The sequence below is a fragment of the Tiliqua scincoides genome, chromosome 5 (assembly GCF_035046505.1).
Source record: "Tiliqua scincoides isolate rTilSci1 chromosome 5, rTilSci1.hap2, whole genome shotgun sequence".
NCBI classification, from domain to species: domain Eukaryota; kingdom Metazoa; phylum Chordata; class Lepidosauria; order Squamata; family Scincidae; genus Tiliqua; species Tiliqua scincoides.
Genome location: NC_089825.1, coordinates 64,250,821 through 64,274,718, shown reverse-complemented (window position 1 = coordinate 64,274,718; position 23,898 = coordinate 64,250,821). Strand labels below are relative to the sequence as shown.

The following is a 23,898-nucleotide window of genomic DNA, read 5'->3' as shown; positions in this document are numbered from 1 at the left end:
AGTGGGGTAATGAAGGATGCAAAAAGCAAGGATGCAGGGCATAAACAGAAGCCTTCAAAGATATTGTCATGAAAAAATATGACAGACATTTATGTCTAGACAAGAGTAACTTGTCTGAGAGTCCATATGGACACTTTGAAGTTTATAAAACAATGAGGGGCGGGGGAGATCCAATCACAGATCTCCCACATGACACTCAGTATGGCCTCAAGACCTAATACATTCAAGCACCAACACACATGTGCACACACGCACAGCACCGACCATGTTATAAAAAGAGTACATCTAAAATTGAGAAGCATTTCTGCCCAGGGGTAATCTATCAATTTCTACTGCTTGCAAAAAGAGAACTGTTCATGTGAATCTAAGATAGTTCAAAGCGCTTATATGCCGCACACTATACTATTATTGCTAAAGAAAGCACATCTCTAGCCTATTAAGGCAACCAAATGTTCTGCTCATCAGACAAAATTATGTGACAACCAGCATCCCCCAAAGCACAACAAATTAACTGGAATGTGTGATATGAGGTCACGTAGCGGAATGCAAGAAGAAAATGTCATGTTGACTTAAATATAAAATAAGCCACTAAAAGATGCCAAACTCTCCCTCCCAGGTTTAAATGAGGAAATGTTTCTAAAAAAAATAAAAAATATCCTGGCAAAACAGAAAGCCAAGCTTTAAATATTCACAGATCTTCATGTTGCGATATATACATAAGGAAAACCCAGCTTGATCAGACTACAAGTACATATAGTTTCCTACGATGGCTCACCAATACCTCTGGAAAATTCACAAGCAGGAGAAAAAGGCTTAATTCTCTCCCATGGCTGCTCCCATGCAATTGGTTTTCAGAAGTATACTGCTGCTGAAACTGTAGGTAACCAACAGCCATCATCACCAATAGTCACTGACAGATTTTTTAAAGCCTTCCAAGCTAGTGGCCATCACCATATCTTGTGGCAATGAATTCCACGGTCTGTGTGAAGAAGTACTTCCTTTTGTCCATCCTAAATCTCCTACCCATCCATTTCACGATGAGTATTGTGAGAGAGGCAGAAAAATCTTTATTCACTTTCTCTACTTCATGCACCATTTTATAAGTCATGCCCCCCCTTAATCACCTGTTTTTCCAGGTTAAAAAACCTCAAATGCTATAGCTTTACCTTGCAAGGAAGGTGATCCAATCCCCTGATCATTTTGGCCGCCCACTTTTGCACCTTTTCCAGCTCTAAAATATTTTCCCTGAAGTGTGGCAACTAGAATTGTACACAGTGTTCCAAATGCGACAACTAAACAAATTTATATAGCAGGGGCAATACTAGTAGTCCAATTCTCAGTTTCTGTCCTAGTGAACCCAAGCGTGGAATTTTGCCTTCTTCATAGCTGCTGCACGCTGGGTTGACATTTTCACTGAGCTATCCATCACAACCCCAAGTTATATTTTGGTTCATCACCAACTGCTCAGATCCCATCAGTTAAGTTGGGTTTGTGTGTTTTTTTTTGCCCCAATGGGCATCACTGTACACTTACAGACATTGAACCACGTTTGCCATTTGGTTGCCCACTCACCAAGTTTGGAGAGACCCTTTTGAATCACGTGAGGGGGCCTGGACTGTGGAGGAAGATGCCCCTAAGCCCCCACTGTTGCACCTGAGTTGACCCAACCCATTGCAGGGCCTGTTAGGTCAAGCTTCCCTTGGCAAGGAAGGCCAAGCTGCAGGGGTCACAGCAAGTGTACGACCAGTGATTGAGCCAAAGGAGCATCAGCTGTGTCAGTTTGAGGTCAAGTGGGTGTAGGTGCAGGAGAAACAAAAAGGATACAAGCAGCAGGCCGGAGAAGGAGAAGGGAAAGGCAAGGTTGCTCAGGGGTGACAATGGAGGACTGGAACTCTATATCACTTTCACAGAACACCCTGGAAAAGGAGCCCTGCCCTGTACCCTTTGATGGAAGTTGGTGGCAACAACCCACATGGGGGACTCCAAGGAGTGAACAATGGGCTATGGGTTGACCTGACCATGGGAGGAGGCAACTGGTTCTGACCACCAGGGCATGGCCCTCCCTAATGGAGAATAAACATGAAATGGCTGGCACAGGACCAAGGAGACACATAGGGAAAGTGGAGGCTTTCCCCAGGGCAAGGGGACAAATGTTCCCTTACCCTGAGGAGACATCTGCAACTGCCCTCACCCTCGAATGCAGCATGAGCTCCATTAGCGCACCTGCATTGGCGGAGGGGGGCAGTTAGTTAAGATTGGGCTTCCAGTCACTTTTAAAAAGGGTTCAGAGAAAGTGAAAGAGGAAACATTTGTAGTACGAGAACAAAATGCAACCACCATGAATAGAAGATCAATACCAGGCAATGGCCAACACCGTCTTGCTCATTTGCAAACTTCTAGATGACTTATGACTGGCTGCTGGAAACACAATCTATTGGTCTGATCCAGCAAGGGAGTTCTTATGAAATCCCATTCCTGGATGGAAAGACACCCAGGTCCAAACTACATCTGAACCTCAGTTAATTGAGGACAAATTATACACAATATTCCTTTTACAAAATGGAGTTAAAAGGCAGTATAAAGCAGAAGAGTGGGAGGAGGGAGCCTTTTTCCTGTCAGTTTTTTTTCCATTAAAACAAAAAAAGGGGGGCACACCCAAGGAACCTTCCTCTGTATTGAACAAAAACAGCTGGAGGGTTTGAGAAGCCCTTTCCCTTGAGGGTATTCCATTTTAGTATGCAGATCCCTTGCCTGCATTTTGTAAAAGACAAACCACTGAAGACCAACTGCAAGCAACTGAGCAAGGCATGTAGTTTGGCCCTCATTTATCAAACCACTAATGCTGAAAACAGTCTTACATGATCATCACAAGTCATTAGGCCTGCTGTGCAACAACATGGATAAGTAGCATTCATGCTAAAGATGTAAGAAATTGACTGTGAAAGGTGACATGCAAACAGCACTCTTTGAAGCATACGTATATTAAATTTCAACTCAAGTCATGCTTAATTCAAGTAAATATACACAGGATTACAGTCTAAGATTATCGCTGAAACCAAAGAACCAGCTGGAGTGTGAGATTATGCAAGGCATCTTTTTCTGGGAATTAGATGTGTATCATTTTAAACAGGATAAAATGCTGAGTATTATATTTTTGTGAATGGGTGTTATTCTAGACTTGAAGACCTAAGAGCAAACGTTTAGACTTAAGAAACTTGGTAATGACTACTTGAGTAACAGGAATGGGAACAGTTAAATACAGGTAGAGCCTGTTTATTTGCAGATTTTTCATCCACAGATCTGGCCCAACGCGGGCCCCCCAGACTCAGTTGAACCAAACTCAGTTCCACCTGAATCCTCCAAAGGGGGCTGGAGCTGCACTCTGATCCCCTCTGAAGGGCTTTCTGAAGCTTGCAGAGGCAAGCATGCATCCACCGGCAGAGGGCTTTCCCAGGCCTCAGAATGCCTTAAAAGGCATAAAAATGTCACTTCTGGTTTCCCTCATGAAAATGGAAGTGGTGTTGTTTTTTTGCCTCTATGGGCCATAGAGAAAGGGGCAGAAATTCACAAATTTGATTATCTGCGATTTTCTGTATCAGCGAGGGGTTCGATAATGGATCCCTCACAGATATTGAGGCCCCACCTGTAAAGGATAGACAAGAATATCACAATACTTTTTACTCCATCCATGTAAGCCCCATCCCAATTCAGGGATACTAAATTGGGGGAGCTGGAGAAGAATGGAAACCAAGGACTAACAAGGAAAACTTATTTGGAATACAGGGGAAAAGCCCATTCTCTACTATACGTCCTGGTTCAATACAGAGATTTAACAGATTTCTAACAGAGATCTAACAGATCACCCATAGTTTAAATAGATAAAGATGCCAGTCTGCAAACGTCAAAATGCAGTTTAATTCTGTAACCCAAATGGGGCATTGTGATGCCCCAGCCAGGGAAGCCCTGTCCCTATCACTTTAAGTGGAAAGGCAGCAAAGCGATCCCCTGAATGGCACTGTATGGCATTGCTGCCAGGGATGGGAGAGTTTTTGTTTTTTACTTACCAGGAGCCACGGCAGTCATCCAAGGCTCCCCACACCTCCAAATGTTTAAAAATAGAAAAAAAAAAATCAGGCACTTCCAGTTTCACCACAAAAACCAGAAAGGCAGCTAGCGCGCTAGCGCTGATTGCCAGGCTAAACCCCCTATCAGCCGGCAGCAGGGCTTTGCTGCCAGCTGATTGGCTGGCTGGCCTTGGGGGCGGGACAACTGAGCCTGATCTAGCGCGCAGGCGCTAGACCCGGCTCAGTTCCGTTCCTGGAAGCGACCGAGCAGGTCGCTTATCCAGGAGCGGCGAGAGGCTGCCCCATGACGGGGCTTGAGGCGCGGAGATCCACGCTTGCAGGCTCCCGTCACTTCGGGCAGTGGGTAGCCTCTCTTGAGCTGCGCGCTCTGCGACTTTAGCTCCGGGGCTCAGCGTCGGAGCGGCCCCGTGAGAGCTTGAGGGGGCATCCCGCTGCGCGCTCTGCAGACGGCGTCAGGGGGGGTGACCCGCTGCGCGCTCTGCAGGGTGCTATCGAAGGGGGCGGCCCGCTGTGCGCTCTGTCCGAGCGGCAGCCGTAGGGGGCGGCCCGCTGCGCACTCTGCCGGCCGCGGGGCTGCAGCGCTTCGCGGATCTGCGCACCCCGCGGCTGCGGGTGCAATTTGGGGGGTCCGGTGGGGCGGCAGGCGCCCGTGGTGGGCGGCCGCCCCGCGTTCCTCCTGGGGCGGGCCTGCCTGTTGGGGCGCATTTTGGCAGCCATTGGGGGGGTGCCTCGTGTCTGGGCGCCATTTTGGGCCCTGCCTCGTGGTGCTCCGCCATTTTGATTATTTAAATACAGCCTGTCGGCCATTTTGTGGGCCCCAACTGCCAAAAGGGTCTCTTATTTTCAGAGTTGGGCAACTTCCAGTCACAGCGGTCTGCTGACACAGCGCGGAAGGCCAAGATTCCGGACTGCTGAGGCGTATCGTATCCAGTTAAAACTTAGAGCACAGGGGGCGGGGGGCCCCACTGGGGATATTCCTTCACTTGGGGGGTGGACATGGGGAAGAAAGCCCAGAAGTCGGGTGGCAAGGCCACCAAAAAGGCAGCTCTAGCATGGCCCCCCCTCCCCTCCCTTCCTCCTTATCGTATGATGAGGAGTAAATGCCACAGTTGCAGGCCTTGGCTTGCTACGACACGAGACAAAAAGAAAAGGCCCGTCGAAAGGCGAGGCAGGGGGAGGCTGAGGCTCGCCCGCATAGTCGCACACCCGGCAAGGAGGCCGCGGGCTCCGCACGCCTTATGGGCAGCGGAGGCATTTTAGGGTGGCCGCATGGCACGGGGGGGCCCATAAGGGCGCAGGGCCATTTTGTTACTAGGCAAGGGCCAGGCCTGGTTACTGCTGGACAGGGAGAACACCTGGGAATTCTGGGTGTTGTAGGCTTATACCACGGGGAACGCCCGGGAATTCTGGGTGTTGTAGGCTTATACCATGGAGAACGCCTGGGAATTCTGGGTGTTGTAGGCTTATACCATGGAGAATGCCTGGGAATTCTGGGTGTTGTAGGCTTATACCATTGAGAATGCCTGGGAATTCTGGGTGTTGTAGGCTTATTCCCCAGACTTTGAGATTACAGTTGCCAAGCATTTTAAGGTGATTAGTGGGAAACACAGGCGCTTATCCCCAATGCCCAGATTCAATACTTCCGATCTATTTCACCTCCTGCGTAGTCAAATGCTCATGCCCACCTGACTTGTGCAGGATGTCAGATTTACATTTCCTCAGGAAATGCCCTTGTTTTGAAGCCAGAAATGTCATTTTATTGCATTCGGAGGGAAATCTGTTAGGCCCTTTCCCTCTTTGCATTCTTTGTGTTAAAATAGGTTATGATAAAACTAGCTCAAAGATATAATAGCACAAATCCATAAACCCTCTGTCTATGCTCACAATGCAGAGTCTGTGTGGGAAGACAAGGAAGGCATTCCTTGGGCACCTAGCCGGGCTGCACCAGATCAGCCCTGGTCTCCTTGGGGGCCTCCTTCCTTCTGGCAGGGGCCCAATTACCCCCAGTACCCCTGGGCCCTGGGTCGGACGTATCCCTGTCCCAAATCTGGTCCCAGGGCCAGCAGGGCACCCCCCCCCGTGTGATCATTATCCTGCCACGGCCGACACAGAGTTGGACCAGCAGGATGTGGACTGGGGGGAAGAGTCATTGGGATTGGTGGTGGAGAGGGAGAAGCCTACGGTTTCGTATGGCATCATCGCCATCCCTCTGGGCTCTCACCTTGCCATGTCGGTCAAGGAGAAGATATGGCGGGGTGACTTTGTGGACATGTTCAGTCTCCTTCACATTGAGCCTGAGCCTACCCCCAAAGTGGGAGACCCTGTGCGTGACGAGGAAACCGTCAGGCAGAGGAAGATAGACAAGAATTGGACCAATTGGCCGAATGGGTTCATTGTCTATGCTGGGGTCACTGTCCAGTTGCACCCCAAAAAGGTGGGGAAACTGTTCAAATACCTGGACATTATTCATCGCACTTTGCGTGATCATGCTGGTGCGGCTTGGATGGCTTATGACCGTCAATTTCGCATCAGAGCCGCGCAGGACCCATCTTTGGACTGGACTATACCCCAGTGGGAACTCTGGGTGCAATTAGTCCTGCTGGCTAGGGCAACGTTGGGCGATAGGGTGGATAGCGGGCATTTGATTGCTCGTTCCAGACCCGAGCAGCCTGCATCACCTGAGGGTGCGCAGTGGGTTCAATCCCCTCGCGCTTGCTTCCAATTTAATGCCACTGGCAAATGCAACAGGCCAGGATGTTCGTTTTCCCATGGCTGCCCCATGTGTGGGGCTGGGCATCCCGTGGCAAAATGTCCAAGGATCAGTGGACCACGGCAAGGTTTCCGCCCCTTCCGTGGTAAAAAGCCAGGTGGTGGACCCTCAACTGGTGTTGGCAAAGGGCCCGACGCCAATTGAGATTCCCTCCTTGGTTTACTGGCTGCAATTTTATACAGATCGTTCTGCAGCCAGAGTATTTGAGGGTTTTCAGCTTGGTTTCGAGATCCTAGCCCCGCCTCCAGTTAGCCCCACGTTCGCTCGCAACCTCCGGTCAGTGACTGACATGGAGGAGGTGGCGCGAGGTAAAAATAGCCAAGGAGTTAGAAGCGGGTAGAGTAGCTGGACCGTTTGCGGTTCCTCCACGGAGGAATTGCAGGTATCCCCCCTGGGTGTGGTGCCTAAAAAAGCCCAGGGCCAATTTAGACTGATTCACCACCTGTCCTTTCCAAAGGGTTCCTCCATAAATGACGGGATACCGACCCACCGGTGTTCAGTCAGATACACTTCTTTAGACGAGGTGGTTGCCTGCCTCAAGAAGTGTGGCCCTGGGGCCTTGATGGCCAAGGCAGATATTCAGTCTGCCTTTTGATCACTTCTAGTGCACCCCCAGGATTTCTGCCAGACAATAGGGCATTGCCAATGGGGTGTTAAATTTCCTGTTCGGAATTTGAGGCGTCCAGTACATTTTGGAATGACTGTGCGTTTCAGAACCGTGTTACGATCCACTGCCCACTACTTTTTATGGGACCATCTGGGTCTGGCGTCTGTGCTCGGCTCCTGGGTGACTTTACAGTGCTATGTGAGCAGCTGGAGGTCCCCCTGGCACACGAGAAGACAGAGGGCCTTGGCAAGCTCACCTTTTAGGTATCGATTTGGACTCGGTTACACAGACCAACCGCCTACCAGGGGACAAATTAGATAAGCTGATAGGGATGTTGACTAGCGCCCTAGAGTCCCGGGTTATGAATCTGGTTAGAGTCTTTGTCAAACAGTGTCTTGCTGTCACCACTGTTTTATCAGCCAGACATGAGCCGGGGCTTGAAGATAGCATGGCCGACGCTCTCTCTCGATTTCAGGGGGAACGCTTTTGGCTGCTGGCCTTGCAGCCAGGCTGTGTCCGGATCCCAGGCCCCCACGGCTGCTTTGGTTAGGTCACGGTTTGCCCCCCCAACAGAGTCCTTCAGTGGGGGGACTGTGTGTCACGGTCTGGGAGTTTATCCATAACATACCAGTTAGGGCGTGGGCAGTGGATTCAGTTGTAACAGGCTCCGAGCCGGTGTCTTTGTCCAGTATCTGTCAGGGAACAGTGCTGCTTAATGGCTCCTGCAGGAGTGGGCCCGCTATTCCGCCACGAGGATCGCCCCACCCCTTCCCCTTTACCAGTTTCGGGCCATTTATTAAACGAGCGCAGTCTCAATTAGGCCTGCGGCCTGAATTGTTTGGGCTGCATTCATTTAGGATTGGGGCAGTATCCATTTAGGATTGGGGCAGCATTCATTTAGGATTGGGGCAGCATCCATTGCGGCCAGCATTGGTTTCTCCCCCCAGGGCATCAGGCGCATCAGTAGATGGCGCTCTGGTGCCTTTAAATCCTAAGTGCGGAAAGGTGCCGCCAGGGCTCTGTGTGCAACGCCAGCGGGCACAATGTGTGCACTGCCAGGTTGGCACGATGTGTCAGAGCCATGTAGGCCCTGTTGGTAGCGCTCAGTGAGCGTGTGCCGCGCCAGTGTTGGCGAGATGTGTCAGAGCCGGGTAGGCTCTGTTGGCAGCGCTCAGAGGGCGTGTGCCGCACCAGTGTTGGCGAGATGTGTCAGAGCCGCGTAGGCTCTGTTGGCAGCGCTTGGAGGGCGTTTGCCGCGCCAGTGTCGGCGCAGGGGGTAGGTGGGGTCCTGTAAGTTAGCTAAGGTGGACCAGGTCACTGTCCGTGACTGGCCATGGGAGTGAGTATTAGAGCGGAGGAAGGATTCCTCCTTTCTCTTGGCCTGTCCAGTGAGCTTATCTCTCGATGTGCTTCTTTTTCCCACAGGTCCACGAAGGAGCTGCCCCGCCAGGGTCTTGATCTGCGGACACTCCATAGTTTTTTGGGCCTGGAAGCATGCCATGTCATCCAGTTTCAGCTCTCAGCTGGCGCTGGGTGATGTTGCGCACACTGATTGGTTGGCCAAGAGGGGTATGTGTTGGGGCCAATTTTTCCCAGCCATTTTGGAGTACATTGCTGGTAACCCCCTGCCGCAGGTAATCGTGGTGCACTTGGGCGAAAACGACTTGGGTCAGAGGACGTCCATGTCCTTGAGGCTCCAGGCCCGCAAGGATTTTGACTCATTAGTCCGTCAGTTTCCCGGGATTACTATCCTGTGGTCTGACATGCTGCCTAGGAGAATTTGGCGCTGGGCGAGTTGTGTAAAAAGAATTGAGGTAGCACAAAAATGGGTCAATGCTTACCTGGGCAGGGTCGTCACGGAGCTTGGTGGAGCGGCTATCCATCATCCCAGCATTGCTTTTGAGGAGCCTGCTCTTTACCGTGGCGATGGGGTTCACCTTTCTCCTATGGGTTATGGGCGCTTTCTTTCAGAGTTGCAACAAGGCTTGGCCCTGTTTTTGGGTGTAGGGAAGGCCAAGCGCGAGGCTGACCTTCCCTTGTGGCGGTAGAAGTGCGGGGTGGGTAGACAGAAGACCTTCTCCGGCGTCCAATCTAAGCCAGCAAGGGCAGGGGTGAGCCAGAACCGCTCTTTGGATGCTTGTCCGGCTCGAGGAGGCAGGCTGGCTAGCCCCTGGTCTGAACTTTGGGGCCTTGCAGGGGTGACCTGAAGGCAGAGTAGTTTGGCTGGCTTACCCTCTTTGGGCGACAGTGAAAGGCGGGCTTAATAACAATTGAGCTACGCCTGGAGTTGGGTGGACGCCCCATGAGACTGGGGGACGTAGACGGCTAGGCCATTTCCCCCATTTAGAACCCCACACTTAGTTTGGGTATTGTTTCCTATTTTGCCTTGTTGCGCTTGTTGTAAGTTAATAAAGTGGCCCATTTAATCCCATACCTGTTGTCGGCTGTATTTATTGGGGAATGCATGGTAAGTGCCCTTTTTCCTATTTTTAAACATTTGGATGTATGGAGAGCCCTGCGGAGGGGTCCCTGGACCCCCCAGGACGATAGTGCTGCCTCCTGGTAAGTAAAAAAAACTCTCCTGTCCCCGGCAGCAGCATGTTCCTGGAGATCGTGTTGCTGCCTTAACCCCTCCCCCACACACAGTTACCTTGGTTCTCAATCTCCCAAGGAGTTTGAGAACTTCAACCATAACCATATATTTTATGTCCATATTGAAACTACACATACTGTTAAGTAACAGAACATTAACCTTGCTGAAAAGGGATTGTAAAATTACAGAACACATGTTGCCTTCTTAACACATACAAATGAGGTTGCAAAATTATCCTTATTTTAAGAGGATTATCTCTTATTTCAGTTCACAGCTCCACAAGCACTCTGGATGTTCTGTATTTCAACACCTCCAACTCCATTAAGGTTCTACAAAACAGAGCTCCATAGTTTGTTTTAATTTTTTTCCAACAAATGTGATCCAACAACACAGCTCAAACTTTGAGCTTCTGATAATTCATATGTCAGTTGGCAATTTGGCATTATGCATTATTAACAAGTTAGGAGCTCACAAGACATCATAGGGCATTGATTCCCAAACGTTTTAGCATCGGTATCCACTTTTTAAAATGACACTCTTCCAGGACCCACCTATGTTTATGAGACTTTTTTAAAAGGATATCTACTGTCGAAAGAAATATTTTAATTTACAAGTAATAATAACCAGGAAAAAAGATGCACAAACATTTAATCTCCCTATATTTGCATGTGCTTGCAAACCGCAAGTGCTCAGCTCCCTGTAAACTGCAGTAGCTGACCTCTTTTTGCAGTTAGTAGCTATCTGATTTTTGAATAGCCTCAGGGTTTGAGGCAGTTATCAGATCTTTCCATTGGAGGCTCTGCTCTGCTGCTACAGGACCCACCAGAAATCAGGTTGTGACCAGTGGGTCTCAGCCCATGGTGTGGGAACCATTTTCATAGGGAGATCTCATCTCACCCCTGCTCTAATACCACAACAGCACTTGGGTTCAAGTATGGGGTGGCCACCCTTGAAACATTTCAATACAGCAAGTGGACAATTGTTAACCTCCTCTTCATACAGAGTATAGCTCAGGGGAAAATTGAGTCAAAGGTAAACAACTCACAAAGCATGGCTATCATCCTTAACTTGCTTCCTTCCAGGATCCTTCAAACAGTATGAGAGTATTTCCCCTTTACAGCTTTAGTTCTTTAGTAACATTAATTTGGGTCACAGGGAATTCTTCCTTCTGTCTAATTCAAGACTTTAACTACTCCTCAAGCTGCTGTGGGAGACCCTCTAAGACAGTGATCTAAAAGTGAACTTTTTAGCACCAAAACCCACTTTTAAAAATGACACTCCATTGAGACCTAGAGTTATGAGACTTTTAAAAAGGGGGTCAAGAAAGAAATATTTTATTTATTTATTTATTTACAAATAATAACCAGAAAAGAGATGCTCACACATTAACCCTATATTTACACATGCTTGCAAACTGCTCTTTGCAGGTCAATTAGCAACTATATGATTTTTGAATAGCCTCAGGGCTTGAGGCAATTAGTTATCTGATCTTTCCATTATCCAAGTTTTAATTGGAGGCTCTGCTCATGGCTACGGGACCCACCAAAAATTTGGCAGCAACCCACCAATGGGTCATGACCAATAGATTTGGAACCACTGTTCTAACAGCTTAAAGATTGGGGGATGAAGTAGGGTTAAAGGATCCCCCACTACAATAGCCCCATCAGTAAGGCTTAAGTTGTAGGGCAGCAGTAGATTCCCTTCAGCCAACCTGGCACCTTGTACTGCTGCTGTGAGACTGCTGTACACATGTGCAGTCCTCAGTCTTCCCATTAGGGAAGGGTTTGTTTTGTTTCATTTTAGTTTTCCTGAACATTGGGAACATTCCTCAGTTTGCAGAAACCACCTCCTCTTTTCATGGCCCTTTTTACTAGCCATAATGGTTGACATAAGGGTAATTTGCTGTCAGAAGGCATATAGTAGAAACTTTGGTCTTAAAAAAAATAAAGCCATTCTTGCTTTGTTGCAAGTGCTCAGTGCGAGAGGAGTTTTGCCAGAGACACTACACCATGCCCAGCAATAATGTCAACAGAAATAGCAATATTGTGCTTACATGCTCCACATTTTCATATCGTCCCCAAGATCCCAAGAGTGATCTTACTGGTCTACAACTTGTGAACTAAGTGGGCCAAGTGTGAGCTGGAATCATTAAGTGAAAGCACAAACAGAAATGTTGTATGGGAAATATTTGGGAAAAGCTGGGTTTTTACAATCTGGGAGAAAACATGGTGGGAAAGGGGAAAAATAAATTTCAATTTGACACCAGCGATGAAATAGCCACTATCAAATTATATGAGAGAAGCCACTGCCTCAATCAAACACCGGCAGGTTTTAGCAAAACAGATGTAAATTCAGTGGGGTAAGCTAGAAAAGAATGGAAAAAGATTCTATATGAACAAATGGTTAAAGAGTTAATCACAGATGTTTACAGAATAAAACAGTTGAGCAGGCAGCATCAGTCTTTCTAGTTGTTGGAAAAGGGAGTGGTTTTAGAGACCTTTGGAGATGGGAGCATTCTTTTCAGTTTATGGGAACCCAGATGGAGGACACAGCTTTTACCTCTGGCTCTGTATCAACCCTTCAGTTCCAGCTAGACTTCTGTTGGTTCTGCTGTTCACCCTGGGAAACTCCATTGAGAGCCTACTGCTCCAGCCTTGCTCTAGTTCTAGTACTTGCACTAGTTAATGGAGAGTAACTGTCCTGCTGCCTTGCCAGCTCATCTCTCTAACTTCAGCGCACACACTGGTGACCACTCATTGCCTTGTCCTTCACCTTGTATAGTGCTCCTTGCCCATGACTGTACCTGCCTATGAGCTACAGCACAGACTAGGTCAGGGAATTTCTGTGCAGCACAGGGTCTCCTCGACTCACAAGGCACAGAGGAGTAAATGCATCTATGGCAATTTAGTTTTTTCAAGGCACACTTTAGCCCCACTCACTGCACAGTAGTGTGACTTTACATACAGCTGTAATCAACCAACAGCAAATCTTGTAATATGAGGTAGAGTGTTGAGGATTCATGTTCTCGTTTAAGAGCATGTAACTGAATTTGCTCACATTCATCCATTATTGCCTTTGCTCCTCTATTTCTTACTTCACTCTGTTCTCATTTTGTTAAACCAATTATTAATTATATTTTATATAAAATATAAATATATATTTTATTAATATGATTAATTATATTTTTATTAATTATTTTTGTTTGTCCTGACTATTTAATACTCTCTGCTGCCCTCAACTGTATGCCTGTGTTCGCCGCAACACATTTTAGCTTCCTGTTTTTAATTTCAACACAAATCAATTTCGCTAAGGGTCCTATGTGAATAGTCTTAAGGACATACAAATTATCCTAAGTACAAAAAGATGGATGACAAAACTGACTCAGTCTGTACCAGATCCAAGCCAAACTTGGAAGTACAGAATATCTGCTTTTGTTTCCTTTGCTTTCAAAGTGCAGTGCAAAGCCATGATGACTATCAGATAATTACTCTGAAATTGTGCAGGCCTCAAAAAAACAGACCTTTGCTCTTGGAGGACAGTTTATGCCTCTATTCATCTATCTCAGCCATTTTCAACCTTTTTCAGCTCATGGCACACTGTCAAGGCACTAAAATTGTCAAGGCACACTCCCAGTTTTTTACTTACATTAAATTACTACATTGCAATTAATTTTTAATTAATATAATTAATACAATTAAATCATTACATTACAAAATGCACAATCCTAACCAGGTCTATTCAGAAGTAAGTCCTATTTTGTTCAATGGGGCTTACTCTCAGGAAAGTGTGGTTAGGATTGCAGCCAAAGACTGGGGGGACACTGGGGGGGGATGTGCCTGTGGGAGTTACTTCTGAGTAGACAAGACTAGGATGGGGCTTTTTGGTTGCACTCTTTTTTCTCAAATACAGGAGCAGGCAATTGGCACTTCTCTCTCCTCCTCTCCGCCACCCCACCCCACCCCCTCCCACAGGCACATTCCCCCCATCTCATAATTGTAATTAGCACCTCTCCTACTGTCCCTCCCCTCACCTTCCAAAGATCCAGAATCATTTGCCTCACATTTTCCGTCCCCCCCATTGCCTGCTCTGGTATTTCAGAAAGAAGTGTGACCAAAAGCCCAATCCTAGGCATGTCTACTCAGAAGTAAGTCCCATTATAGTCAATGAGGCTTACTCGCAGGAAAGTGAGGCTAGGAGAGGATCCTGAGAGCTCAGCCCAGCTCAGGCATGTCTACTCAGAAGTAAGTCCCATAGTCAATGGGGCTTACTCCCAGGAAAGTGGGGCTAGGAGAGGATCCAGAGAGCTCAGCCCAGCTCAGGCATGTCTACTGAGAAGTAAGTCCCATTATAGTCAATGGGGCTTACTCCCAGGAAAGTGTAGATAGGATTGTGGCCCAGCGCCCTTCCTCTGAAAGGCAAAGGCAAGGCAGGGAGGGTCTCCTTGGGGAACTGCAGGCAACTGTGGCAAGAAGGGACTTTCCTGGACCCTCAGCCAGCCCATTCTTAGGCTGCTGGCCTCGGCAGACTCCTTAGCACCTGTTTGCCTGCCCCTGGCTCCCTTGTGCTCACTCACTCCACCCAGACCTCCTCCAGGCTTCTCTCGAAGCCCAATCAGCACTCCAGGCAAACAATGGATACCCAATCCTACGCGTGTCTACTCAGAGGTAAGCCCCATAATAGTCAATGGGGCTTACACCCAGGTAAATGAGGATCCCCAGGTAAATGAGGAGGTTGCAGCCTTCTTCTTCTTGCTCAGCCGTGGCCGCAGTCAAAGCAGCCACTTCTCCCTTCTCTGCTGCCTGCCTCCTCTGGCCCTGCAGCACACTAGTGTGCAGTGGCACAGCAGTTGAAAAACATGGATCTATCTGCTCCTGTTCATAATCCTCTCATTTTTAGAAGATAAATGTTTAAAACAATGAACTGCATAAACAAATTATTGGGGTTTTTTTGTCCAAAAATGAAGATACCCCAAATCAGTGCTCCCCCTGGTTTTTTCAGGGTTAGCAGTAATTCTGCTCCACCAGCAACACACCATTGTTCTTTCCCCATCCTCGTATGCCTTGATACCTGTTGGATCAGCCACTCAGAGCATTTGATTCATCCAGCTCTGTGCTTGTGCAGAGAAGCATGGTTAAGGCATGGCAATAGCTTCTCTATGCATCACTACCCTGCCCTACCAGGAATGCACCTCCTTCCCCCAAGCTTAACCCCCCTCCAGGCAATTGCCTGAATTGGATGCTGCCCCCAAAACCCTTTTTACAGATAATAATTTGAAGGTATGAGGGTTGTGTGTGACTGTTCAAAGATGGTCTTTATTTCTGAATTTCTGGAAACTGCATACTCAACAATATGGTTTTCAATCACTAAGTATGGTTTTGAATCGCCAATAAAAAATGTCAGAATGTTATTCTGTGTATGATCATTTTCTTTGACATTTAAAAAATAACTAAAAAGTTAATGTTTTCTAATGTGCTGAAGATTAGACTACTAAGTCAAGACTAGTGGGGTGAGGCTTGGCTACAGAGGCAGAGGTTGGCTATGGAAGGTGTTATGAAGATCCCCTGCACTTTCCAATTCTCACTACACTACCCCTTGGGTTTGGTTGATTTACCATCTTAGTTTCCCTCCCCTCCCCTGCCGTTTTCATTTCATCCTACTCTGTTCAGGTCCGGCTTACATAGAAACAACAGAATTGAATTGTAAAGGAAAAGCTTTTAACCGCTCAATTTTTCCAACAAACAATGGTCATCCAACAAACATGGATTAGTTATACAAATAAATATATGTATATGAAATATTATGTTGCGAAAAATTGGTTAAGTAGTCAAAATCAATTTCCTGCCCTCTCTGAATAGCTTTTAAAATACTTCAAAGAAACACTAAGGACGCAATCCTAATGTGACATTGTACTGGCCCGGGAGTGTCACAAAAGTGCTGTCAAGCTCTTTTGCACCACTCCAGAGGAAGATAGGCCTGCACTAATGCAAGCTCCGGGCCACGTAAGAAAGTGCTGGCCATGCTTGGCCAGTACAGGGGTCTGGGGGGGCATGGGGAGGGCGGGGAGGAGGTGAGATGGAGGCATTTCAGGGCAGGAAAAGGGCAGGTGGTGCACATTCCTGGGGGCAAAATGGAAGTGGGGGGCAGGGCCAGGATCCAGCAGTTATGCCAGATCCTAACCCCGTTCCCCATTCCTGAACAGTCCTGGGCTGCTCAGATTTGTGCCACCTTTTGAGGTGGCACATATCCGAGTAGCCCCATTGGGGCTGCTGCAGCTTTACCTGGGGTAAGGGGAAGCAATTCCTCTTGCCTTGGGCTGAGCCGTTTTCAGCCCCAATCCTGCCTTGGATGCAGCGCAGACCCGCCAGCCTGCCTGCTCCAGGGCAGGTTAGGATTGGGCTGTAAACTATTTTTTTTAAGTAAATATTTATTCAATGAAGCACAAAGAAGGTGGACAGATTACCTGAAGCATGAGGAAAGGGATAAACAGGAGCAAATGCAGAGGTCATTTCACATCCTGTCCTGTTCACATTATGAGCATACTCACCTTTAGCTATGTTACAACCCTTGGATGTGAAACAGAATTTCAGTCCAGTTCACTCACATTGTGGTATTAACACAAGATGTGTGTTTATTTATTATCACTTACAACCTGCGTGTCCTCCAAAGAACTCAAAATGACATTAACCACTGAATGTACACTGAATGTATTGGCAGATAACCAATCCTGACAATGATACCCATACAATACATGTTTAATGAGCCTGAAAAAAGAACTGTTATCTAGGCCTTTGCCAAACTGTATCTTCATCGAAGAACGTCCAAACTCAGTAGGATATAGCATTCAATGAAAGGATACATAATGAATGTGTTCTACCTGGGCCACACTAAGAGCCCAATCCTATGCATATCTACTCAGAAGTATGCCCAATTATAGTCAATGGGGCTTACTCCCAGGATAGTGTAGATAGGATTGCAGCCTAAGTCATTCCTCAAACTGCCTTCATGCCAGTTTAAACGACTTGTGTATTTATGGTGCACGCACATCCTGACCTCTCTCTTTGCTTCCTCAGCTTTCCTTTGGAGGAGAAACAGCTCCCCTACATGCACTGCTAAACTAAAGTAGGCCTTTATCCAATCAAAAAGCATTGAGAAACAAACTTTCAGACAAGGTATTTACTATGGGAAGACTGACATGATGATGTGTCAACTACTTTTTGTTGAAAAGTGGTATCTAAATATTCTTAATCATTATTATTCACTTGGTATTCCATTGCCATCCACACCTTCCATTTTCACACTTATAAATGAAGAAAATTTAACGTGTTTAAGAACAGCAAAACTAAGACTGCAGTTGTGGATTGCTGGTGTACTGTTCCATCTGTTTTTAAGAGATGCATGTCCGAATAAAACAGACCAATCACAACAGGAAGGGTAAAGAGGGTCAGTCCACTGTGTGTCCCCCAAATAACTACAATTGTTATAGTGTGAAAGGAATGTTGCAATTCCACATGCTAAGTAAAAAAGTAACAACTAGTTAGCTCTATAAGTAGCACAACTAGAAATCCTCCTTTGTAGCTTTCTTACTTGCAGATTCTATATGTAGCTCTGTGAACTGCAAAGCTAAACAAACAGCACAATTCTAACTTGCGCTGGAACATGCAGGCCAGTTGGCCTGCACTGTAGTCAGTGCAAGTTTGGGGCTGGCTGAGGCTTAACCCAAGGCAAGGGGGAAAAGTTTCCCTAACCCCAAGAAGAGCTACAGTGGCCCCAATTGGTCTCTCTGACAAGGTGGCACAGATCGAAGCAGACTGGAGCAGCCAGAAGCCACTCCACACCACCCAGGAATGAGGTTAGGATCCTGCATAACTGCTGGATCTTGTCCCCTTTCTACTCCCCACTCACCCATGCAACTGCCCGCTGCTCACCCTCTCCCTTCCCCAAACTGCCTCCTCCTGCCTCCTCCTCACGCCTCCCCCCCGAACCCTGTGCTGCCTAAGCTAGGTCAGCGCAAACCTACCTCATTTTGGCGCAGCAGAGGCTAAATACATCCTCTGCAGGCGGACACACAACCCTGCGCCAGCCCAGCCAACACACAACACACACGGCACATTTGTGACCCTTCCAGGCCGGTGAAAGGAACTTGCGCCAGCTGGGCACAAGTTTTGCATTGCACCCTCAATCATGCTATGCATCTGAAACATGAAAACTACATATTTAGTGCTTCACTTCACTAGGATGCAAGTATGATCAGGTATACATAGAAACACTGCCCTCTGATTTGGAGACCCTTGTTCCTGGTAAGAGAAATGCACTCTGCACCCACTCAGGGCTACTGTTATCTAGTCTTACTTTAAACATTTCAGCGTTATACCCTGATATAAAAAATAGTCAAAGCAAAGGTATGCTGTAGCATCATTCAAACTCTGATTCTAACTTAAAAGCAATTCAGACAGAAACATACCAAATGTGGAATTCACTATATACAAGTGAGCCGGCTTCACACTGTATTTCTAATACTCTTTGTATAATGTGCTTAGAGTTAACTGAAAATGCCACACTTGGGATCTGGCAGGTATTAGTCTGCTTCAGGTCAGATACGCTAATGATATTTTAAGAAAAGGAACAGCTTTTCCTTCTGTTTTACTTGCTTCAACTGCTCCGTCATCACTTTGGTGCTGTTAAGTCTGGCATCTTGCTTATGTTGGAGTTGGTACAACTCCGTCTGCTGTCCAGAGGGGGCAGGATGCTGTCCAGAAGCGATCAAGCTATGGCCCAATGTCTACTCTTTCTTAGTGCCTGTTCTCTTTGTGATCCTTGTGGGGGTGTGGCCCTAACCCTTTTTCCTTCCCTTCTCCTCTGAGCACTCTCTCTCTCTTGCTCTCTGACCACTGACCTGTTAAGATGGCACGCAGCAGAGCTCTGCTGCCTATGCCATCTTGAGCACATGTCCATGCAGGGCGAGGCAGCTCTAGGGCCTTGCTATCTCTAAGTTAGCTGAACCTCTGATCCTAATCAGAGGCTGTAAATGTACACTCAATGGAACTGTAAATAAACTTCTTTTTGCAACTTCAACAAGCAATTGCCTCTTTGTCTTTTTTCACTGAATAGCAGTCAGCCCGGTGAAGGAAGTTCCCTGGGGTGATACCCAAGAAAGGAGGTCCGATGCTTAAGCTACTCTGCTTCCCCCCCAAAGAGGAAACTACTTTTAATTTCCTTCAACAGCTTATGACGCATGTGATCTAGGCTTTATTGTTCTGAATGGGCAACACAAAACTCCAGTGCCACATCCAGCAACCTGAGGAATACCAGCTACCTACCTAGATGTGAATCCTGTCTCTGGCTATGGCAGAGACAGATTTTCTCTGCCATAGTGGCTATGGCATTGAGATTTTCTGGTCCTGGCAGCCTACTCTGAAGAAGACATTGAAGTTGGTGGTTCAGCCACATACTCACACATAGCCATTGCCCAGAGCAGCTCTCCTCATAGAACTAATAGCTGACTAATAATAGCTGAAAACTAATAGCTAATAGATCACTGAGTGGTGAAAGGATGTATGATTTATTGGTGATCTGACTTTGGGGGAGCCAACTGTGTGATCCTGTGAGATGTTCTCAGTCATACTAAAGTTCTTTACATTTGGGAGGGAGGGTATGTGGTATGGATCAAGGAATATAATCTTTCCTTGGAGGGCCATTCTACTCATTATAAAGCACTTCTTGAAAATACACTTGGTTGTGAGCTACAACCAAGCTTGCAAATATATGATGCACAGGCTTCCAAACCCATTTGAGTCATTCACATATTACATTTTTCAGGCACACATTTCATATTTTTTTCTTTAATGTGTGAAATGGCTCCAATGTGGGAACAGATAATATGCTAGGCTACTTGTTATTTCCAAAGTCATTATTTAAGTTCTTATGCTAACAGAATGGAAACTTTATTATGGTCATATATTGACATTTCCGGAGGAAGGGTGTAACAGTTTTTAATGTAAATGTCCAAAATTATTGGTAGTATTTGTAAGTATAAGTTTGACTTTGTTTTTACATAATGTAATTTTAATTTTATTTTCATTAAGAAAATTACACCTACACATAGAAAAAAATACAATAAAAGATGAATTATGCCAAGACAATTAAAATATAGCTTCATTTCTAAAGTTGTTTCAGGTTTCCATCTCTAACCATCTGCTGTGCAGCAGGGAAGCCCATTCCATGAGTGTTACATCACTTCCAAGCCCTTAGGTGAAACAAGCATCTCTCATGCTGCAACTAGCGGGTAGTGGGGGAGGAAGAAGATAAAGAGGAGAGGAAGAAAACTGGAATAGGCAAAGTCTCCTTTCCCACCAGATACTTGAGTTCTGGGAACAGAAGATTGCTGTCCCAAGAAAATACAGACAGGGAAGAGTTGTAAGAAAACTCCTGTCAGATAATCCATTATTTTAAAGACAAATCACTTTTACTAGTTTTCAGTCAAGGCTCACTTATGATACATGTTTCATTTTATGGAAGCAACAGTCAGAAAACCAAACTCAACCTGGAGCAAAAGAAAGAGTAACCACAGCCATGCTCACCTTGCCTACACAAAACAGATACAAACAGTATACAAGTGTTTTAACATCTCCACATATAAGATACCTCTTGTTCCAACTGACCCAGATGGGATCAGACAGTGTGCTGGTAATGAACCTGGATGCAAGCTCTTTAGTTACAGAAGTCACCTCTCAAATTTTTGCACACATTTAAAGGATGATATATATTAAAATGTACACCTACAAACAGCAAGTGAATGCATGGGTTATCTCCCTGTTTAATGTACATTGTGGCAAACCTGAGTTTGTCTCCCATCATGTTTGAAAATTCGAAATGGTCCTTACTGGGTGACTTTGGCAAGCACCGCTCCTGTAGTTAATTCCTCTTGATCAATTTGAAAGCCAGAGTTATAAGTTTAAATGGAGATGAAAATTGCAAAACACTTTGGGCAATTAAAAATGTAAACAGCAAGTGGTTAATATCACCCCTGCAATACCAAAGAAGAGCTGCACCAGTCCTAGAAGCAATCTACACCATCCAGCTCAGTGCTTTTGCCTTAAGCACACCCACAAGCATTGCATCCATGCAGGCATAAGCTTGTGTAAACATTGCCAAGCTATAATTCCAGCGAGATGCTCAGGAGGAGTGTGGGTGGTTGCATTTAACTGAAAACTTTATTTTTTTTTCTTTCTTTGGGTATGCAATAAAAATCTTTATCAAATCACTTCTATACGGACCTCCTTGATTCTGCAGACAAGATTAAAAAGGAATTTAATATCAGCTCTGTTACTTCAGCAAACTCTGTCTTTCTCAGCTAGACAAACATACCACTGCATTGCCAAAACATACCACTCTAGTGCAATTTACTCAAAGAAATTACGCATCTCTCAAACCTAACACACACCAACATAGTAAATACTACAAAAAGGTACTAGCAATTCTTTCACAGAAAATGTCATGAACTGAGAACAGCAATATCTTTGTACTTACCCCACAGTACAAAGAAGAAAAGTTGCGCCAACCAGAAAGCGTGAATCTCCATTCTGACTCTTTCAATAGCAGTAAGTGCAACCAGGAGTTTGGGGGGGATGCAGCACGCATGGAGGAAGGAAAGAGGCACTTCCGAAGAAACCCAAATCCTCCAGAAGCGCACACCTCTCTCTCTTCAGACACACGCTTCAAAAGGGAACCTGTGCTTCATTCCACAGCATCAAGTCATGATCAGGAACTTGGTGCTGATGGGAGGGGGGCTTGCTTGCACAAAATCCCACCCTTCTGCTCCTCCTTACACAAAGATGTAAGCAGCAGCCACTGCTGCCAACAGTCAGCTCTCAATTCCATTTCCTCTCTTGTTCCCCCTTCCCCCCCTCCTCTCCCCTGCTGCTTGCTTTGGCTTGAGAAGGATGAGGATGTTGCAGCTATTCCAGGATCCTCCAGGGGGAAAAAGGCACAGCTGGAAACTACCCACAAGACACAGTCATGGTGTCCCATTCACAGAACGCAGAGCTGTAAAATGACGGGGAAGGAGAAAGAGGAACATGTCTATGTGTCCTTTTTAAATCTGTGTGTGATCATAAGCTGCATCTGACCAAATCTATCACTTTTCTGCATATTATATCCTGCCACCCTTTTCCGGCTAATCTTTTTATTCACAGAGCATCCCCCTAGCCTGTTCCTTAGAAGCAAGCCTTTCCTCAAATATTTTTACTTTTAAAAAGCTTTAACCTTGCCTCTGCTGAACAAACAACAGTACAGCTGCATCCCTCAAAAAAACAGTTCTCTGACAACTTTGACATCTCAAGGGTCAGACGAACTTTTGCCAAGATACTTGGCTGAGAAGGCAGAAGTGTGCCGACAAGATAATGCTTTATCACAATGGGTGCCCTTCAGCAGAAAATTTCTCTTGGCAGGGATCTAAAATGTACAATATCATAATGAACAGTTCAGCTGCCTGTTGATGGCTCTGACTTTAATCACACCAGAATAGCAAAGAGCGTTAATAGAAAACTGCTCACGCGCTCGCTCGCTCGCTCTCTCTCTCTCTCTCTCTCTCTCTCACACACACACACACACACACACACACCTTTTTATTCCCTTCATTACTAGCCACATCATAAAAGGTAGAAGATGCACCTGCTTTTTTCATCCTTTTCAACACTGTGCCTGAGCACAAGTAAAACATGAAATTAGCTCCTTCATCAGGATGCAGAGACATCTGCAGTTGCAAAGAGAGTCTTTCTGGGGATTAAAGAGCAAGCTGCATAAAGGCTGCAACAGTTATGTTTTATACAGTGTTTACAGTTATGTACAGTTATACATAAACAGTGACGAATCCATAGTCCTATGTAGGTTCATGCAAAGGGCTTGCACTAACCTAACAGAAGTTTTGCCTCTCTGTGAACAGCTCGTTCCTGTTACGCTTTATTATTAAAAACTGCTTCTAAACATCCCTGCTTCAAAAGCTGTTTGCCTCACAGTCAGAGGGTGGAAGCAAATGCTGTATGAAGGAAAGCAGCCTTCCAATGCACAATCTATTTGTCCCTTATATTAATGGAGCTGACTCACAGATAAACATACTCAAGACTGCAACCTATAGCTCCTGCTGATTCACCCAACTAGCTATACACTTCTTTGGATCCTGGCTATCCATATCCAAATGTTAGATCAGATTAATGTTACATTGTGCTATGAAGGAATGTCCTACAAGCTGAGTGACCACAGTCTAGATCAGGGGTCTATAAACGTTTTGGCCAGAGGGCCGCATCAAATATCTGGCATGGTGTTGAAGGCTGGAAAAAAAAATTAAATATAAAATTTATTAAGATAAATTAGAGATAGAACTTAGATGCGTGAATAAATGAATGAATGGGATCATTCATTTAACCTCTCTGGCCCTTGAACACCCTCCAGACACAACCAGAGCATAGTTCCAGTCATATTTGGCCAAGTGGGCCAGAGGTTTTCAGGGGACAAGAGGCTGGCCACAGGCCAGATAGAGGCTCGCCGCAGGCCGCATCTGGCTCCTGAGCCAGCGTTTGGAGACCCCTGGTCTAGATCCAGAGTTTCCCTACACTTAACAAGAGTTGCATGTTGTGAATGCTCACACTTCTTTGCCCTTGCCATCAGTGTTCAGATGCGATTCCTATTCTATTCCACTCCATTCTTCCGGGAGTCAAAAGGAGGGAAACAGGTTCTGAAAATGGGTGCTAAATGTACTAAGCAAGGTTCTTTTCAGGGATATACTGGCAGTTCTTCTGTATCTGGCACTTCAGAAAAAAAACAGTGCAAGCACTGTTTTGAACCTTCT

The 23,898-nt window shown here is 46.2% G+C and overlaps 1 protein-coding gene across 1 annotated transcript in view; it reads right to left on the bottom strand.

Moving 5' to 3' along the window:
- The window catches only part of RAMP3 (receptor activity modifying protein 3), a 91,277-nt gene extending 69,420 nt beyond the window's left edge, over positions 1-21,857 (bottom strand). The window contains exon 1 of the mRNA XM_066629076.1: positions 21,582-21,857. Within this exon, the coding sequence (XP_066485173.1) occupies positions 21,582-21,633 (52 nt within the window). The 5' untranslated portion in view covers positions 21,634-21,857. The remainder of the gene's footprint in view (positions 1-21,581) is intronic.
- Positions 21,858-23,898: the final 2,041 nt, after the last annotated feature.